General features: G+C 34.4%; 2 protein-coding genes across 7 annotated transcripts in view; one reads left to right on the plus strand and one right to left on the minus strand.

Annotated features, from left to right (window-relative positions):
- The window catches only part of LOC123696822 (DNA mismatch repair protein Msh2), a 36,390-nt gene extending 35,730 nt beyond the window's left edge, over positions 1-660 (plus strand). The window contains exon 17 of the mRNA XM_045643193.1: positions 398-660. Coding sequence (XP_045499149.1) covers positions 398-631 — 234 coding nt within the window. The 3' untranslated portion in view covers positions 632-660. The remainder of the gene's footprint in view (positions 1-397) is intronic.
- A 1,403-nt stretch (positions 661-2,063) lies between these two features.
- Positions 2,064-12,403, minus strand: LOC123696810 (baculoviral IAP repeat-containing protein 3-like). 6 transcript variants are annotated; one of them, XM_045643173.1, is made up of 3 exons: positions 12,363-12,403; positions 11,112-11,182; positions 2,064-4,317 (listed from the first exon to the last, which is right to left on the minus strand). In XM_045643173.1, the coding sequence occupies exons 1-3, from the start codon at positions 12,386-12,388 to the stop codon at positions 3,245-3,247; spliced, it is 1,170 nt and encodes a 389-aa protein (XP_045499129.1). In that variant the 5' UTR covers positions 12,389-12,403; the 3' UTR covers positions 2,064-3,244. The 6 variants fall into 6 exon arrangements, with proteins under 6 accessions (XP_045499129.1, XP_045499130.1, XP_045499132.1 ...); XM_045643174.1 differs by lacking the exon at positions 12,363-12,403 and adding an exon at positions 12,252-12,271; XM_045643176.1 differs by lacking the exon at positions 12,363-12,403 and adding an exon at positions 11,418-11,516.
- Between the last annotated feature and the right edge of the window lie 9,540 nt (positions 12,404-21,943).

Raw genomic sequence — 21,943 nt, forward strand, 5'->3', positions numbered from 1 at the left:
TGTAGGTAAACAGACTTTTCCTTACACGTTGTTACGTTTTGGAAGTCTGAGTTTACTTATTAGTTATTATTATCTATTCATGAAATATAGAGAATATGTAGTAATATCCTTTACATATATTTTTAGCCTCTTTCTGTATATTTTCGACCCAGATAAAAATGATATTGCCAATACTAATTATATTACGGTAACGCTTAATAAACCAGTTAAATTATACAAATAAACTATTTTTGAAATCACGAGTCCTGCGTATCTAGCTGATTTTGACAAAATTTTCAGTTGAGTTTGTCCTCCATTATATTCACTATTTCGGTTTTTTGTGTGGCAAATTTGTAGACGTAATCATGTCGTTTTCTTCCTTACACGTAAAATATTAATCACTAAACTAACATTGTAGTATGCAGAGGCGAAACAAGCTGAACTGGAAACAAATTTGTTTGAAATTGAGTCGTCCGTTGAAACACGCGAATCGAATGAAGGCCAGAAGCTTATAACTGAATTTCTCAGAAAATGTAAACATATACAAGAGACGGTGGCTTCCGACCAAGACATGATGATGGAGATTAATAAACTTAAACAGGATCTGTTAAAACATAACAGTAAATATGTGAACTCCTTGCTGGCTGTGTAAATGTGATTGAAATAAAGTTGTTTTTTACATGCGTGCGTTTTATTCTTTATTCACTTCTACTAATTAACAAGCTAACCAGATTTTCTATTTCAATGTTGTTACTTGCGTCATTCTGTATTAGTAACAGCTTGCCTTGATTTCTAAACCTTCAAAGTAACCTTATTTGTTGATATGGACTAAGTCGTCTATGTTGCAGCTAACTAGCTAACTAGTCATTTAATTAAAAGACTAGCCTCATTATGAAACGATGTCGTAGTACTATTTAATAACTACACTTCTACTACTAGTTAGTACTAGTTAAAACTTAGGCCTTAGGCTATTCATTCATATTTTATATAGGCCAAAAAAAGCTAGTCTGCTGCTAGCTGTCCGACAAGTTAGATAATTTTTATTAAATTCTCGTCAATTAAAGCTACATTTAAGTTATTTACTTTCCATTGCTACGCCAATGAAAGCCAAATCATAAATAATATGAGTTAAATAATTAATGTCTGCAGACTGCATCATAAAAACATAACACTATTGTAACCGCCGTAGAAACAAAATTTGGAAAGACCCAGAAACAATAATCTCAATGATAAATACGCTCCTCCGAGAAAAATTTAGGATTTTTTATATAAATGGTGATAAACATTTAATAAAAATAATTAATTTGTATCGCATTCAATTTTCCTTTAGAATTTTAACAAGCAAAGTTTCTGTAGCTCCCACCGCGATTTGAATATCGCCTGCATATCTGCTTTGACCTCGTGTTGTAGCGACTCTTCAATAATTAATTATTTTAAGTAATATTATCTATATAACAGAAAGTCGTGTTAGCATAATTATTATCAGTAAAGAAGGGCTGAACAGATAAGTGATTTTTGGTTCGTGTAAAATTCTAGCATTGCGTTCAGATGTTTGTTGACACATTACATAAGTCCTTACTAATATTATAATTTATAATTAATGGGTATGTACGAGTTTGTTTATTTTTCTTACATACCGCGACCGAGCGATGAGACGATATCTCTACTGAACGCTAGTGATATTATAGGCAAATTTTTAACGCGATAATGCATCATAATGGGAATTTCCTTTAATTTCGGTCTTCGGAAATCTAGTCTCATAAAAAGGTACATCAAAAACAAATATGTGATGACTTCAAATTTCATTTTAAAAAAATACACTGAACATAGATGGACTCGATTTTTTTAATCGATTTCAATCGTGTAGTACCCACTTTTGTTGAGGATAATAATTAATGATATCATGACATTTAAGATATTTCATTTTAATGTTATACCTAAACAATGAGATAATTGCGTTCAGTAACTGTAGAATTCCTCTGTGGTAAGTTTATAGGTACCATTTCTTACTTCAGGTAGGTACTATATGTGTAGAATGTGGATAGCTATTCTACTTTTTGGGATGCTGGAAATCAAACACCAAGTAATTTAACAATTCGTTTATTAATAACATCAACAGGGTGAAATAATAATTATTACCTATGAAAAAAACAAATTGAAATCTGACTTTAATAAATTCTCTCATTAATAATTACTCTCAGTGATATAGTTATTCTAAATTGCAAATCTAAAACTAAAGATTAGTATGGAATTCCTATTAATTGGGTGAAAGTTATATGATATGGATTGTTGCATTATACACTGTTATTTGTTTGTATTTTAGATGCTATTATTATTTCAGAATTTGTTGATTTGAGTTTATTTAAATGTGAAACTTTTAGACCTCATTTTGTATTGGAGACTAATACAGTTACAAGAAAAAAAGAGTAGAAATTATTAAATGTCCTTCTAGGAAAGATTGATCTGGTTAAGGATTTTTCTGCTTATCATTTATGTCTACCTAATACTCTCAATTTGCAAGTTATTGTCAAATCAAAATTATATACAATAACACCATCATACCAATGTCATCGAATACTTGTTATCATTGTTGCAAATTAACAAGATTAATTTGTATTTTGTATTATTAAATTATTCAATCATTCTGGAATTCTCATTACACATTATAAATTATATTACATGAAAATTATAAAACTTTTAGTTATGCTCTAATGCAATAAACAGATGAATATCATAATAAAATAAATTTTAAAATTGTTTGCGGCTGTATTTAATTTAAGTGGTAAAATTATAGAAAAATTAATATAATAATGATGTATCACATAAATATACTTTTAATATTTGCGATAATCACATTATCATAACATTTCGAAGAGTGAACATTTAAATGACCAGATTGCAATTTACGAAATGTTTAAAAAATAATGAATTTCTGCGATTGCATTAGACTCATCTCCAAAAATACTTTTCCATTTTTCGGTGGGACAAAATGATAAGCTAAAATATTTACAATAGATTATTTACATACGACATTATAATTTTCAATCAATAAATAATTTAAAATCATTTCAACATCTACATTTAACACCTTATCGTCATCCTTGAAGTCATCTTGGTTTTTAAAGTTGCCCCACCGCTTTGTATTAAAATAATATATTATTAAATGTTAAAATCACAGTTTTAAGCGGTCTTTTAGAGCGTGGTTTCAGCACGCATTAGGGCCCGCGATGTACTGACTAGCATCGAGTCCACTGTCGAACTCTCCTCACGAAAAATAAAGACGCACTGCATTTGTGAACGTCCTTCGGCACATAGGGCATTTATCAGTCGACAAAGCGCATTTTGCACAAGCCACTACGTGACCGCAGGGCACGAAACACACGTTCCTCTCTTCGGCGAAACAAATCTTACACAATTTCGTATCTTCCACGGGGGTTTCTTCTTTTTCCGTGGTCGAATTCGTGTTATTTGCAGGAGGAGCTACGACGCCATTTGACGAATCTTTTTCTTTGGGTGCCGTGATAGTTGCCGCTTCAGAAGCTACCTTCTGAACGTATTCACGGCCCTTTACTAATTGAACATAGGCACATCGCGAAAACCAACGTGCATGCTGTTCCCAAGGTACATCGTCATTTTCCCAGTCTTTTAAACCGCCATCGCAATAGAAACATTTTGTTTTGTCACCCTGTCCCGTGTAAAAGAAACCCGCTTCCGCCAGTTCTTCAGGTTTTTGACGCATACTTCTGGGCCAATCGGCAAAGGTACGTAGTCGAGCCGCTTCTGAGACATAACGTGAGTGCACAGGCCCGGGCATTTTAACCGGAGTAGCTGAGGGCGGGGCACGCACGCCACACTCGTCGCGGCCAACAGTCACCGGTGTATCGAGGGGCACATTACCAGCTCCAGCTTGACGTCTCAGGAAAGGACATTGCGGCGCCCACCGTTGATGGTCTTTAGCTGGATCATCGCCGTCGACCCATCTCATTATCTCCACCTTACAAAAAGCGCAACGCACTTCATCCCCACGACCGAGATAATAGAATCCATTTCTTGCGAGGAGTTCAGGCGACAGGAAAGAAACTGGCCATTTATCGAAAGTTTTCAGGCGCTCTTCTTCCCGAAGCATATCCGGTGCATCTGGGTAGAAGCTTAGTGGATCGCGGTTGTCAATTTTATCGGCGGAAGCGGAAGGGGATACAGAAGTTGGCGATGTGGATGGAGAGCTCGGATTCGATTCGCATCCTGGCGTAGGCAGCACCAACTGCCCCACGAGCGATCTTCTCTTTAGCAGTTGGCTCACCATTTGTGTTGTCAATGGTGACGCTGCATTCGTCGCCACTGTAAAGAAGGAAAAATACAGTTAGATTTTGTCGCATGAAGTCTTCGTTTAGTATTAACTACATTTTTTTGGAACCTACTTATGTGAAAATGAAATAAACTTCAGTGAAAATTTGGCTTTTAAATGACATAATAAGATAGTTAATACGCTTTATCTTATTTAAAGTACTATTGTTTCATAGAGAATTAGACGAAGAGTTTAGAGCAAGTGTTCAAATACAGTTTCACATAACAACAAGTTCGCGGCGGCCCGGCTGGCTTCGTCATCGACATTCCATTCCCACTCCCTCGCCCTCCGTACCGCTGGCCTTCCCGTCGTGCACTCAGTGCGCATGCACTCGGCTCGTACAATCAATTTTTTTTATCTCGAATATAAAAGGCCTACGTTTACACATAGGTACTTCTATAGCGTACAAAGACATTTTGTGCGTAGAAACGTATGTGGAAAGGAAACGAATGGATTAAGTTGTAGGTACGGTAGATGGAGGAAGCTATTTAGATTAATGTTGCTTTAATGCCAATAAATATGCAACATTAGGTAAATTTAACAAATTCAGCTTTATGTATGCGACAAGCTGTTCAAATGCTGCATTAGAAATGCTCATGGCAAGTTTACTATTAAAGATATTATGTCCAATTAAAGTTAGCTTTCCTCAGTCAGTATGGCTTTCACTTAAAATTTCAACTACAATAAAATGTAGGTAGGTATTACTATTTAATATAATCTAATCTATTTTACTTCTAACTAAAACGAGATATTTTAATTCACTAATGTTTATTTATGAAGCTCTCCTTGTAATAACTATATCAAGAGACAATCTATTAACTTGTATAGTTATATAAAAATCCAGTGGGGACGTAATGGCTGGCAAACATAAACCGATCGATATATTTACCATTTCTGTGCTTGCTATCCACTAGAATAGGCATATTGAAATATTTTAGTATTGTAATGAACACAAATTTCACGTTACACTCAAATCACACATTGCAACCAAAAATAACACTACTGAAACTGGTGTATTTTGTTTTTTTCCGTAATTCGTTAATGGCGGACGAGTGGACTCGGGCATCGTACGTGGAGTGCGGAGTGCTGCAATGGGTATCGCAACATTGACTTCCCCTCTACGCATGCGTGCGTACAATACGGAGGGTTCCAATTCGCCTACGTGGGGTGCCTTGTACCGACTACAGCTGTGTGGGGTCCCCTAACTGTTACAGTTTCATAGGCACTTCAAAATTTATGCGACCATTCTTTGTTGTATGGCCAATTTGGATGATATAAAACTGCGGAATATGTAAATTACTACATAGTAGTATAGTTTAATGTTCTACCTAACTTCATGATATTGTTTGGAATGTCGGGAAATAAGATATAGAATAAACTTCGGTTGCATTGTTATAGCTTTGATATAACTCGTTTTGATTAACTCATAAAATAGTAATTTTAGTATTTATGACCATCGTTAAAATATATCAAATGTATACCGAACGGTACCGAATCAACTAGCGCAACGCGTGATTGACATTTTGACATACGATAAAAAAGTGACCACCGTAGAATGGGACACATCTATAACCACACATTCATCTGTCTATACGCTACGATAAACAAGTGAAGTACGAAGGGCCGACGCGGGAGATGTAGTTCTCAATCAGGCAAGCGTCTGGGGCGACGTTGCCGCACCGCCCCCCGCCGACCGGATTTCATTCATATTTGAGACGCGACGTTGCCGTCTTCAGCGGAAACCGCGACCACACAGCGTAAAAAAGGGCCTTTGGAATGTGGCTGCACTGCTGGGCGGGTCTAAGCAGTACCGAATAAAAAGTGATGGCGTGGAATGCGGACAGTACTTAGTACGTACATGTTAATAAAGCTATAAATATAAACTGACAGATTTGAATGCATATATACCTATGCAAGTTACTATTACCAATTTAATAGGTATGTAGTATACCGCAGATGGTAATGATGGCCCAGTAATTTATACTTTGGGAAAGTTACTGTGCACATACTATTCTATATTATATTTTGGTATTACTGCTTCCACGGAACGGACATATTATTATGAAGGAATTACTTAAAATCTTTGCCAATTCATTATTATAACACGTATGCTCTTAACGTGATACTTTCAGACTAAAATAAGACAAAGACCAAATGGGAAACAAAATAAAAGAACTATAAGTTCCAAGGTCCAAGGCGTATGCTGCTAAGAGCAAATGAAATTCAGCATTGTGCCTTAAGAGAGCGGCGAGAGGCGGCGCCGGCACGAATCCGAGAGGTGGGGGACGGGGCGGTGTTTTCATGCCTATGGGTGGTCGACGCTCGGCTTTCAAATTCCAATGGATTGCCTGTAGCGCCTACGCTATACCAATACCACACCATACTTAAAAGTTAAATATTACAACGAATACTCCACACATATCTTATGCCTGAGGAGATGAAATACCTATTTCACAAAGTAATCAAAACTTGAATGAGATCTTAATGAATAGGATATGAATGGGAATAGTCAATGTCGGCCGTGCTCCTATACAAACAATGTTTGTCATCATAAAAGCTTTGAAAATAAACTAAACGATCGCGGCCCGGAAACGCCATGGATATGAACATCCGCCAGATGGGAAGCGTTGATACTAGACAACGCAGTTTAAAGAATGAATGAGCGATGGCAGCCGCGTGGTTTTATAATAATAGAAAATGATGATGGGAAAATTCCTGAACTCGAAATTGGATACTGTCGGATGATCTTGCAATAAGATGAGAGAGCTAATGTAGAAAGCCGCTAGCGCCGCCAACGACAAGGCGGTCCGTATAATGATACTCCCACGAGTAAAGCCTCGGGCCGACTGCATTCCACGATTAGTTTCCTAGCCATGTTCCCACAGCGTACAACAACATTGTTCTTATTCTATCATTTAATAATTTACTAGACGACGTAACATGATCAGGAAATTAAGATGAACTTTTGTTATTAGATCTGAAGTTGTTTTATTCCAATGGGGTGCTGAGGTACAATTTTTAGTACTTTGGTTAAAAAGGTTGGGCCATTAGAATGTTGTCATATAGGGAGATGATAGAACCAGGATAGATTATCGAAACACGCTATTCAACGTATTCAACCAAAAGATAATAGGATTTGATTATATACTTTGAATGTTATCACATAAAATTAAGGAAATATTGACAAGACTGATAAATAGTAATAAATAATGAGTTAAATTTATTTCACTATTTTTCATTACATTTAAATTTATAAGTTTGGATACTTGACAATGTTTCTAACACAGTGTTTACACAATATCACACAATTCAAAATTTAATGAGCTCTCATTGGTCAACCATTTGTTTAATTACTTTGATATTATGTTAAGTTCTGTAATTGTCAATAGATGGCGCTAGCTGTATAGTTAAATAAACCTTGTTTAAATTCATACATTGTTACATTATATGAATGAATTATAAAATAATAACTATTTTTTAAGTAACATTGCTCTTCATCATTTACACATAATATTTTGTTACATTGGACTGCCCAAAAATATTAAACAGAAACAATATAGAAAATTCTTTCTAGAAAAACAAGCTATGTAAAGTAATCTGTATTGTCTGGAATAAAGATTATAAATCGAAAACACTAAATTTAATTTGACAACTACATTGCCAAAATGGCAGAGCGTGTAGTGGTTTTATATTCAAGTGATGAGGTCATAGTACAATCAAATTGACTAGCATGAGGCCCATTTGGGTAGAGTAACACATACAAGGCCAGATAATTCTATGAAAAAAAAAATTGTTGACCAAATTCTGTTTAGGTTTTTGTAGGCAGAAGACTATATCCATTTTATTAATTATTTTCTAGAATTGATTTACAGATAAGTTATCAACACTTTATGATAAGACAACCAATTCAGAGAAAAAACATATTGTTATGTTTTAATCAGCAGTACTTGGAAATACATTTTATCCAAGACATCGAAATTGGATTATTTGTTTAATTGGACAATGTCGATTAAGGCTCTTGGCCTTATTTATAGTGTACATTGTTAAAAATTGCATATGCTCATATGGTTTAAATAACTGCTGTAAATATAAAAATATGTAGTTATTGTATTTGTTCAATGACATTTTATAAAATTATGCTTCATTTTTTGCTAAATACCAGTTTGATACTGTTTTCCTAAGTAATTGATTTAACTAAATTCAAGCTGACCTGTGCCAGCATAAGTAATCAGAATATATTATATTGTACCTATGTAATAAAAATTGTACCCTAACATATATACAGATGGCGCTGCCTGTACATGCTATACATAAAAGCAGGAAAGGAAACAATGGTATTGTTCATATAGTTAATAATTTATAAATTGTGGCTTAATGATCTCCTCTAATTACATAATCCCTTTATAAAATCAAAGTCTGGTAAATGATATATAATTATCTTGTTCATTAAATTTAATTTTAATTATTTAAGTATATAATGACAAATTAAAACTAGGTAGGTCTTATGTACTAATAATATCATTGACCAAATTTTTGATTCTAAATGTCATTGGAGAGTGGAGACAAGCAAAGGGCATGTTGACAGCTAACTTTCACAAATCAAACAGCTGTTATTGATCCATACTGTACACAAATTATACCTACTAATCAAGAGATGAGAAAATTAATAAAAATTGCTAATATTATAATTTACTTTAAACTGTTTTATTGTTAGTAAACATACGTAAACTATCACAAATTCTGAAAAGGTACTATAAGAAAAACAACACGTAGCTATGAGGTTATAAGTGTACAATCGTTGACGTAACCTTCTTCCAACAAAATGTGTTCACGTCCTCGCATTTATATTGACATAAATAATGAACAACAGGAAACTTTAGCTTAATATGACGTCGTCCTGTTCCCAAATGGTAACGTCTAGCCTAACTGAATAGGTTATGTAAGGAAAAATATTCACCTTTTATAGAATCCATTTGTAATCCTAGATATTTCACTATAAATTTAAAACACATTAACATCCAATCCTAATCAATTATTGTCTTCACTTTCACTTCAATTAAATAAACAAATAAACCGATAAATTAAACAACACTATCCACGAGCGCGAATCTCGCAACTGTCGGTATACTCGGTCGGTGGAGTCGAGCGGGTGGCGCTCCGAACACTCCGATATAATGTGCGTCACGCGCTGACGTTTAGGCATGGGCGTTGAATCAACGGACTAGTTAAATTAACCGTCTATGTACATTCAACGATTCGACTAGTCCATCGCTCACCAACGCACTAGTTGAATTCAACGACTAAACAAAAGAGTCGAAACGCTCGTCAACGCGTCCGCGACGGTTATCTTCGACGTGGCCGTATAATAGTCCACCGTAGACGGTTAAACGACTCGTCGTAGACGGCTCGTCAGTCGACACGTTTGTATTAACTATCAACTTGCGACGCGACGCGTCGCGAGTTGATAGTTCAATATTTTTACCGTTAATTCCGTTTGACTTTTAATGAGATTACTATGATCAATGCTCGAAATATTGAAAAAAAAGGAGATTAATTTGTATTAATTTGATATTATTGAACTAAATAATAATTTAATATAAATTTATAAATTTATATTAATAAATTTATATTATTGAATTGTCTTAAAAATCTAAGATATTTTTTTTATTCAGTTAATTTATTACATATCATAAGGATTACCTACCTATAATAATATATTGAATAATGTTAATATATCGACTATAACTAACGACTTAAAACGACAAGTTAAATCATAAACAAAAACTTGATAATAGATAGGTGATATAATTATACGTATATAATTGTTAAAAAATAGCTTTGACTTTTAAAGTGAAACTTTTATTACATCGTCTCAAACTTATTGGTCTGTGTAGCGCATGTTGCGTGACGCACGATACGTACGATAATTATCGTACAAATACGATAATTTTTAGTTAAATGTCTATAGTGTGAAAAAAAGTTTCACTTTTACCGTGGTTTCATAAAACCACACAACTTTTTTCTTTACTAGAGACAACCCTGACATTGAATCCTTTGAAAATCTATAATTCGTAATAACTTCGTGGTAAGAATGTGGAATTTTACATGTAGAGTGTAGACCTCAGTTCAAGGTAACGAACGTTCGATTACCAATACCGTCGCGCGTCGGTCGACCGTGTCAATCGTTGTCAATTCGTTTCAGTTTACACATCGACTAGTCGAAGATTTTAACTAGTTGATCGACTAGTTGATGAACGACATTTAACGGTCTAGTCTCGTTGATGAAAAATGCGTCGACGACCCATTCCTACTGACGTTCAGAAACTGTCCCTACTACACTGATCGCCGAGCGGCGAACGTCTACGAAGACTGTAGTCGTAGCATGTACTTGTATAGTGTACCGCGTGGTTGGTGGATCGGGAATAATGTGAAACTTGTCTGTCGGTCGTGCGAGTCTCGCTATCAGCGCGGGCTCGTTTGAAATGACATGGATATAATTTAATCACACACACATACCTAATAATAGTATATCGTACATCTGATTATAATGGAACTATCAGCTGATTATTATTGAAACTAATTTTTATTAGGTACCTAGGTAGGTACCTATTTAGTTTGTAACTTAAATTTATGATTTGGGTTCGTAGGTAATTTTATGAGTACCTATTTAATATTTTATATTGTATCTATTTAATGTATAATACCTACGTACCTAATAAAAACTATTTAATAATACTTAAACATATTATTTTTTATAAACTAGTAAAACAATTCAAAGAAAACTTACTGGACGACGTTCCTGCTCCTTGATTAATTTCATTTTCTTCTGAATTATTTTGTGAAGTTTTTTCCATTCGCCTGTAAGTTATAACAATTTTGAAAATATCTTAGGAAAATATATGAAAAAAATATTCGTAAATGAATCAATTCTCAATTATTTTGTTTTATGGTTAGGTATAAAATTGACGTTGAAAATTTATTTTATGAACAAAATAGGTAGGTTAATAAGTTAATTATAGGTAGGTAGGTATGTCACAGTCTGACAACAAATTCATAATACCTACGTCATCCGTCATAGGATAAATAAATTCACCTGTATCTGAATCAACGAACACTGCACTGTTGTCGCTTGCACGCGGATAGTAGGTGTACTGAGATACGACGATAAATTGTTACGTAAAATGTATGTACTTATCGGTTTTGTTTACACAATACGCTTAGTAGATATAATCATCAATCGAATAAAGAGTTTTATGTTTGTTTGTACATATTATTTAACACGTATAATAAAGGCTTTACTAAAAAAATTCGGACAGTCTGTCTACACCTAAAACGTACGGCCCCACCGCGAAGTAGGTACGTAGGTAGTACATTGAAAGACGCTACAAATAAAATTAGAATTGCTATTGCAAATTTACCTATTCATAGCACTGCTGCATAGGTACCTACATCATAGCTAATGACACATTGTCATTGTTATGTTATTGCTGTTGCTTATGCAATGTTTAAAAATACAATAGAGCATGTAAGTAAGTAGACCGTGAATTATAAAAAAGAATAATTTCTATATTATTCGCTAGGATATCACTTGTATTGAACATTCCATTGAGCTTAATTTTAGATAAAATACAAGAGTAACGCCGGCCGCAAGAGGAGCAGATGTTAATATACCTTCTGTTGTAGCGACAAAGATGGTAAAAAATATTATGTAAGGTAAAGTTTGGCGCGCAACGAACGCAGGTGCGAACGCAGCTTGCTCGTGCGCGGGTGTAACCACAGCTGCCATTCCACGTGCTCTAACAGCTGTCGAAATCATCCCTCATCCAAATATGGACAATGGAATTAACACAAAGATCCAAAACGCTTTGGCCGGAAATAAGTAAACGAACCTCTTTACAATACAAAAATAATTGCCGCCGAAACTTACTTCATTGACTGCCAAGAAACTGTGAAGTTATACCGGGCTATTTAGCTACACCAGTTTTAATTCTATTGTAAAACACTAGAAATAAGATTTTTTTTTTAAATATAAACGTACTGAAACTGTGGTTTTCCCGCGTACATATAGCTTCGAAATGATTCTGCTAGCTAAGTATATGGACGTTGCAGTTGTGATCAATCTATAATTCTGCGCCCACTGCAGCAAGCGGCGTAGGTTGAATGCGAGAAAATCGATTTACCTATTACGCCGTAAAATACTAAGTTTCCTTAAACGATGTTTATAAAAATGACCAACGTTCCTACTTAAAAGTTCACTTTTCATGATTCATAGACATTTTTAATTTTTTATGTAAAAACGTAAAAAAAAAATTGCAAATAGATGTCTTAGTTCTCACAGTGCAACTGGCGATTGTAAAGACTAACTTTGTTTGTTGGTTGAACTTCAAATTACTTGTGCGTTACATTTTAACTTGAAATTTATACATGACAAACACACGCATAGTTTTAATGAATGAGCCGGCCTAAACAAGGACTGGTTAGAGTTAGTTCGTGACTTGGCAATAATAGAATAACTATAGGAGAGAGAAAAGAATATTTTACCTCTCCATTTCTTACCAAGAGATCAATAATTATTTACCTAGGTACTACATTTTTATTATTTAGCATATATATACCTATTTCCTATATTCCTTATAGGTAACATTGCTGACGCTTATTTTAAAAATTGCCTTTGCATTTTTGATCATCTTCGTGATCACAGTATTTATTATTTTTGGTACCTATTTCAGTTTATTTTGCATATGTTTACCTACCTTCAATTATAATGCATATACCATTTAAATTAATGTCAATAAATTACAACTACTTAGTGGTACAATTAATATTGTCATTCGTACCGAAGTCACTCGTCTTACGAATGTATAATACGCTAAGTTATGAGGAATTTGAAAATAAAGATGGCACATCTGTTGCTTTATCTTTGGATGCGTCCAATGGGAGCGCATGGCGTGGTATGCGGCCTTCTTTTCCCAGAACTCAGATCTCCATGTAAGGACGGCTGGAGTTCAACTTCAGTTTAAAGTACATAAACCCGCTCTACAGCCTACGTCTATGTACTAAGCCCTTTTTAAGGCCTTCTGGAGGTGATTCAAAAGAATTTCAGCACTTTAGGTATAATTGGAGGTAACTTAATATAACGTACTTAGTTAACTAATTTCGTATGTTAAAAAAAAATTGTGTAGGTACGAGTACCTACATAAATATATTTTTATTTAACAATTATAGGAACTTGGGTACCTACCTACTGAAGTAGGTACCTATATAATAATAGTGAATCTGTGATATGTTTCAGAAGAATAAAAAATGTGAATATAACAAACGAATCTATAGTTACCTAATTAAGACGCTTCTTGAAATGAAAGAAGAACTTTTTTAAATTCGATTCACAATGAGCGTCAATGCAATACGAGCCATTTTTTCCTATCAAACTCCGTTACATTCCATTCCCTGAAGCCGCGAGTTCGGCTCAAAGCTATCTTGGCGAGATTTCGAAATTCCGAGAAAGGCAGAGCCTTATAAATTATCTCAAAAGCGCCGACGCGGCCCAACAGCCAGAATAATTTTTTTTACTCCACAGGTAGGCTGGCGCTAAGAACGCAAAGGAATTTATAGAGTGAACTATTCACGTTAGTCGTGGAAGGAACATTTATTTACAATTTTGATATTACATTCTGAAAGCTATACATATTTTTGTTCCTACTATCTCAAAATCGTGTAATATTTAATAATAAGTCATTTATTTGTGTATTCGATAAACAACCATGCTAATGAAGATAATAGTTAAGTGATACTCGTTAAATAATTAATGAGTACCTTATTCCAGTAACTGTTTTTGGAACTAATTGAATACTTCGACTCAAGAGAAAGAACTAATCGTTTTCCACCGCCACCCTCAATTTTTTCTGTACAAAATTTACTTTTGTTTTAATTCCCCAACCTCTATAGCAGATTAATTAAAGTATGATACGAAACTATAGTGAAATGCAGACAAAATTATTCTACGATCATAACTATTAAGTCCGACTACATCGAGTATGTATAAACTGTAAAAAATATGCTTGGTGCTCGCGTGCATCACGATTCTTGGAAAATAGGACTCTTGAAACAAGCGAACATTCCGGGACGCCAGCATCCCTGAAGGTCGTCTCACCATTGTGTGCTAGGATTTGGCGCCCTTTTCGTCTTAATGGAGCTTTAAATTTCAAATACCAATTATTTAAAACGCATGGGACGTTCAAATTGTCACGTTCACATTTTTTTTTTATTCATATTTTGTCCTTTTATAATATAAACGTTTTGGAATTCCTGTGTGGCTTAAAGCCATTTGGAAAATACGTGTAACTTTTTTAACAAATATCGCTATGCTATTGTAGATAAAAATAATTTGAGATTTCAATATTTTATACAGATAATTTAAGTTTCCGAATCGTTAGGAATCTGCAGTAATATCCTCACACGACGAATATTTCCTTACCCAAGTTATGTTATATAGTATTTCCTTACCCAAGTTATGTTATATAGTATTGCCTTACCCAAGTTATGTTATATAGTATTTCGTTCGAAATAGGGTCTATTTCAGTCTAGAAACCATAAAGTATTTGCTAGACATGGCTTGTTGCACAGATAACAGAGCTACGAAACAACGGGGCTTTGAAACCATTGATTCATGCCAAAGTAGCGCTTGGAGCTAGCGAGTTTTAGATGGAATTTCATTGAAGGTTGTGCAGCGGATGGTGTTCTCTGGAATTTGGGGCAAGACGCTGACTCAACGATCTAATCCCTTCTCCGACCACCATTCTCAATAGAGTACGCGGATAAGAAAAACAGATGATGGTTACATCCTTTTCAGCATTATAATATAATTAATTCAAAGTAAATGTTTCCTACAACCTTCGCAACAATTTTTGATTTCAACGGACGATTTAAATTCAAATTCAAATATATTTATTTGCTCGTATATGGTCATTAAGGGTATTATACAATATTTTTTCTTTTTTTACAATAATTGTGCTTTGTTTCTAGATCTAGTGCACCTATTTTTAGATGTTGCAAATATTATCCCATGTAATAAAAAGCTCCTTAACCACAAAACCCGCATGAATATTTTAAAGCTTACTTTCTTGCATTTCTCTTAAAATTCGAAACACCAAACAAGTAGGTATGTAGGTATAAGGATTAGTAAATTGAAGTAGGTAGATCCTGTTGTTTCCACAACCTTGTCTAAGTGATAACAATTGTTTTCATAAGTAATGAGGTTCCCACGGCCTTCATCGGTTATATTATGATACAATCAGGGCAAGACAATCATCTGGACGCCATTGGAAAAAATGATCTAAACGTTTCACTCATCTTTAATTCTATTTATTTACGACTTATCACGAGTCCTAGTTAACTATGCCATAATTATATGAGTTCGTTTTGTTCATAAATTTATTAGGGCAGGTACAAGTAAGTACCTACATAGTAGATACGTATCTAAACATTTTGAAATGCTATAAAGCTTTTATCACAACAAATTGTAGGTACTGTCTGTGTAAAAACATTTAGGTATAAAAACTTTAAACCATATTTTATGAATGCATGCATATTTTAAACAATGTTTGGTGTTTCGAATTTAAGAGAAATGCAAGTAAGTACTTTAAAATATCCATGCGGGTAAAAATGCATGCATTATTATTATTATACCTATACGTTTTTAGATGCGGATATAAACAGCTTGATCTAGGTATTACATACTTAGGTAGGTACTACCTATTACCCTTCCTGAGCTAATGGTTATCTTGTTTTCTGAACCATTTTCGCCATCGTCAATTAATCAAAATTAAATAAAACTATAGTTGTTTTTCTTACTTATCAGGTTTCGGATTACTAAGTAGAGAAAACTTGGATTTTTGTTGCGCAGTTTGTTCGAGAAGCCACGACGCCACAACCCAACCGAGGCCGAGGTCGAGCGCCTGCCATTGCCAAATTTAACGAGTGACGTAATTCTTTACCATATTAGTTCGAACTACTCACATTAACAAATTTGAACATAATCCATTGCATACTTCGGTTGCGGCATTAGAAATAAATCGTTTGAAAATACAGCAATGAATGATAAACATGAATTTAAATGTTGCCCTAATTAAGATTGAATTGGGGTTCTACCAAGTAATCAGTGTACAAAAACATTGCGGTCGTTGTCTCTTAAATATTATAATCGCAAGACAAAGGCAAGGCTTAAAGCTATAAGCTATTGAAAGATTATTATTTAAAAAGTCGTTAAAATTAAGTTCATAGTTATAGGTACCTACTATTTATTCTGTGCTAGGGTTGTGTCTTTGCCTGTGGACGTACTACGCTCGCTTAAATTTCTCTACATTATACAAAGTAATATACACATACTTATGTGGTAAAGTGCGGCTTAAATAAAAAAAATACGGTATTCACAGTTTGTGCCATCCACCCTGATAATCACAAAACATTAAAAAAATTAAATTTTATTAATTAGGTACTTATTATATCGATTTAGTTATATCTCTAAGTAAGTCTAAGTAACTAGCTGTATCTCAAAATGATTTTCCCATTATGAAAATGTCACTTTTACAGACAAGCGTAGGTTGACGTTCACGCAGTGCAGCGTGCAGATCTCGTTCCACTGTTGTGAAACTGCACAATGGACATTGTGTTCACCGCCTTCAGAAAAGTAAAGAATGGCCTCACACATATACAAGAGGGGTATTGTTCGTGAATTGCGACGCGAGGACAAACTAAAGATGAATCTGTGATCAGTATAAATGTGAATTCTTATAATTACTACTAGCTAATACATATTAGATTCGTGCTAGGTACAAAAAATTATTTTTTGCTGTGTCATTGCCTCTTCCGCTAATGGCGGGTTTTAATATTAGTCACCGTGCTTTATATATTTTTTCGATACCACACTATCTATCGATCTAGTTCCGTATTAAAAAACCGATCTCACATTTGCGTTCAAGTGCCAAGTTTCAGTATGTATCTAAGAATAAACGCATATCAACAGCCAGCCGCCAGCGTCTCAAATGATATCGCTCTCAACGGGTTCTTTAATTTTTAATTATTAGGAATGGACTATATTGTTACGATTAGTCTTCTTTCTGTTTGCTAAATGAAATCGCCAACTTAATACGCAAGTCAATTATTGTATCATAATTGTCGCTGATAAGAGGAGAGTGCTGTTATTAATCAACGCTAAACTCGGCTGACAACGCTGCGCTATACCCCAAGCACAGAATACATAATACATAGTAGCTAAACGCTACCCCAAGTGAAAACTCAAGTTTTGTAGCAAGTATAGTAGTAGTAGCGTAGCAGCTCAAGTTTTTACGTAAGAGCATACTCATTTTTAGATCGGTTTATTATTATGGGCTCTAGTGTTGCCGTCATAAATCTTGACTAATTACATAATCTGGAAAATTGTACTCACGAAATCTCAATAACGAATTTTACAAAACCTTGCCTTGCGCCTACACTAATGGCGGCGCGAGCATATCGCCACTTGGAAATCCCGTCTCGTTTCTGAACAAATAAAAGTGGGCCATCGTATTTTCACTGCATTTTCCATTATAATAAAATGTAACATAAATTGAAGGAACAAGAGATAGCATCGACAAGACGAAGAAAATGAATACGTAAAAGTAGCTTCCCCTATTTTTAATTACTATACAATTGCGCAAATTTAAAGCCATTTTGTTTGTGCCAGCTACAAATCAGGTTGGCCATGACCATACCTACTTACGGAATAGTTTAAAATTTAAATAACAGACTGAAGTCAAGGATGAATGTGATACACAACACAGAGTTATCAGTTCCGTTTTCACTCGAGAGTAAATAAAAATATATGCAAAAGAAACAGTTACATTAATATAACATATTAGGTAGATTGTAAGACCCTGTTTACCAGAGGCTATAGTGACCCCCTTACGTGACTATTATCTAATCTATGCCTTCACGGAAGACGAAACTCTTGCAACAACCGAAGGGGGTTTCGAATCATCATTTGCGTAGTATGAAATAAGTACCTATCTTAGGTTCATTCATCCCACCTAGTATCAATAAAGCGAACTCATATTACAGCTTTCGCAAGCCTCTGTGAAACTCGGCTTGGCGGATAGAAAGCGTCGCGACCTCACTTTCACTCCACTTCTCTGATTGCTACTATGACTAACTTATGCCAGTAACAATTTTGGAACTTGTCTATTAAATTAAATATAGACAATTAAAATTACATTTTGTTAAAAAGTTTAAAAGTGACCGTTTCTATGTTTCTATACATACGAGCACGGAGCAACATGCAAACCTTACGAGGTTTGCTCTAAGTTGCGAGAGACCTGATAAATCCATGTACATTGTACATCATACAAAATTTTAGCTATTTTTCTAAAATAAAGGAATTACAAGTACAAAAAACGTTTACATAGTGAATATTTTTGCGTGGTTTTATTATTCTATTACATTATCATTATAACATTACCAAAAACAAAAAAAGTCGAAGATTTTTACCTTCTTTCAGTAGATACTTAAGTGTTTTTGATTCACAAGTGAATTGGTTACAAAAAGTACAATAATAGGTACCTACCTATTATTGTACTTTGTAAGTATTTATTCCATGCTATGATCTAAGAATTAACTGAAGCGTGCGCTACTTACTTCAAAGTGTCTAACATAAATTATACCCGCTAAAAGTTTATTAACTTTAATTGAATGAAGTAATAAATATTAGTCGGTGACTGTTGTAATGATATCGTCCTCGAACGTTTCATTCAACTTGCCAGCTATTTAACTGGTGTCAATTGATTTCCAATAACAGTTTTCAATTGAGACGGACGAGCGATGCGGGACCCACTCAATTGTTAATCAACAATCAAATGAGACATAAAAGTTTTATTATTTATAAAATAACACGAGAACCACGCGTCCTTACTTGGGAGGTCGACTCACTGAGCGGGAAAATTTCCAAAAGCAAATATTACCTTTTCGTTCACAACCATGACAGCTTTTAAGAAATGAACGGTTCTTTTCGATGTCGAATAACCATAAAGTAAATATTGTTTAACAACCGTAGAAAAAGCATTCGACAAAACGAATCTTTGTTGACAAAACAATTTATAGGTGGTGCTTGTGAATAGTTTATGAAGGTTTGACTTTACCCTGCGTTACTCTTTTTTGGAATTGTTCAAAGTCAAATCCGAGTTTTTAAAATAACTTACATGTGAAACACTTAAATAATATTGCTTATAACACAATAGCACACTTACTTACACTTAGTTAACTTAATATTGATTTTTATTTTTTAGCATAAAATATGAACTTTTCGACATGTGGTAAATAGAATACTGTGAAATAAAAATGCTTAATTTCTTGAGAAAACATTTTTTTTGTTTAAGTATATGAAACAACATAGCAGGATGCACGGTACAATGGAGCGAAACGGTTGCGCGCCGCAGCACGGAAATATCTCGAAAGCTCGACGAAGTAAGTCCTCATCCGAAATACTCAATTTTAAACTTTATCATTGAAGATGGTAAGACTAAACTTCCATATCACATAAAATGTTATAAAGCTGATTGTGTTTAAATTGAATTTACAGTTTCTCAAACATGCCGGTCGAATAACTGATAATGTTTAATTTTGAGATTAGAACCTTAACTCAATCGCAATGAATCTAAAATCGCATGACAGCGACATGCAGATAGAACGTTCTGGAAAACGATAGATCAATTCCATGAACCGCTTCCGCCGCTGCTCCTTCCGTCTAAGGTTGCTTGCTGCAGAAATTCCTGAGCCGGACACCGGAGCCGGCCCAAGAATGCAGACGAGGCGACTGATACCATGATAGCTTAATGTACACCGAACTTATAACATTACGACTAGCATTCCTTGCAATGCATCCGATAAGATCATATTGTTAACCGACAACTCATTATACATATACCATGGAATCTTAGTTGTTCTCTTTTTAAAACTTTAGTAGTAGTTATAAAGTATAATTATAATGGTTAGATCTATAGGCACAAAGTTTTTAAATTAGGTAACTATAAATTAGTTTGAAATTATTTGTAAACCTTTTTTAGTCCTCACTAGACGGGACTCCCATAAACTTGGGTCCACAGATGGGGTTTTATCTAATTCTGTGAATCGTGGGAATGTTTATGGATCCCATAACTTCATAAGTCAAGCGATTCATTCACAGAACATAATATTATCTGCTTGGCGGTCCCACGCACATTTGTGACCCATCTGTTGTATTAACATGTAGTTTTTTAATTAGTTGGTTCAATTTTAAGACAACTTACATGAAAAATAATTTGTAAATTTTATCTAATATTTTTAACGAAATAAATATGTTCGTCATAATGTATGTTGTTAATGTCATTTCTATACAAATATACAGTAACTAGTAAGTTATAAAATAGGATTGTAGAAAGTGTAGCAAAAGACAAAGATAAGAGTAAATGATGTAAATTATTAATGATTTATCAGATATTAGGTGGGTTTTGGGTACCTAGTAATCTAACTTCTAGGAAGGCTGCTTGAACTTTTATCTACAAACCAACTGTGATAAGATTAAGCTTAATATTTTTTACCGAGAAAGCGAATGTCAATGTAAGATTTATCAATGAGACATTCAAGATTATGAGAATATTTTTTCGGGAGCGTAACGGCTTTTTTGTATTATTTTTTGTCGTCTTTGACCGTGTGAAGGAAGCTCAATGAATGCAGTATGTGAACTAACTAACCGATCATAAAGACCTTTCATTTCTTGATATACGACGCCTATGACACCCTAGGGCTGCATAAACTCAGGGGCAGGGAGGGTCAAAACAAAATGGTTCACTGTAAGGCGTCTTCAATGAGCCGTTTCTTTGAGAGTCGTGTCTTGAAATTCATTGTTCGCTGTTTTCACACGGAGAACTTAAGTGCTATAGCCGTGGGAGGAAATATTATTTTCTATATTGACTCAACTGAGTACAACGTTGATTAGTTCATAATGGGAAAGTACAATGGATAAGGTTACGTTGCTTTTAAAACATTATGAAATATTATTCCAAAACTACCTATGTGTAGATTAGCAGCAGCTGGATATAAATTCTTCATAATACAATTTGCGTAGTGGCTTGAGCAAAAACATGGAATAACTTTCCAGCTGAAGAATGCAGGGTCGTCCGGCCTTCAAGCCATTAAGGGACATCGACTCGGCCTAAATTACCACACTGCGCTATAACTCGTTAAAAATAAATTAGTTAATTACTCCAAAATCCCAAGTGAGTGTTAAAGTGTTTAGGTAATAGAAACCCACGTCATAACCTAAAATACTGTGACGTTTTACACCTGTTTATACACGATTCGCCGAAAAACAATAATGTACTGATTACCAATCAGTCTTTTTCCTATCATAAATTGATATTTTCTGGAATCCTTTTCTGGAAAGAAAGTAATATTTTCGATGATATCATCATTAATTTTTTAAACATCTCTACAACACTTCTACAGATAACATCTATTAATAGGCAGCTCTATCACAGCATCCATAAATATTTTTCCTGAATTAACGTCCTTTGGCTAACCCAACTACTTACATCTTTAATATTTGAGTTATAA

This window comes from Colias croceus, chromosome 13, assembly GCF_905220415.1.
Source record: "Colias croceus chromosome 13, ilColCroc2.1".
Lineage (NCBI taxonomy): Eukaryota > Metazoa > Arthropoda > Insecta > Lepidoptera > Pieridae > Colias > Colias croceus.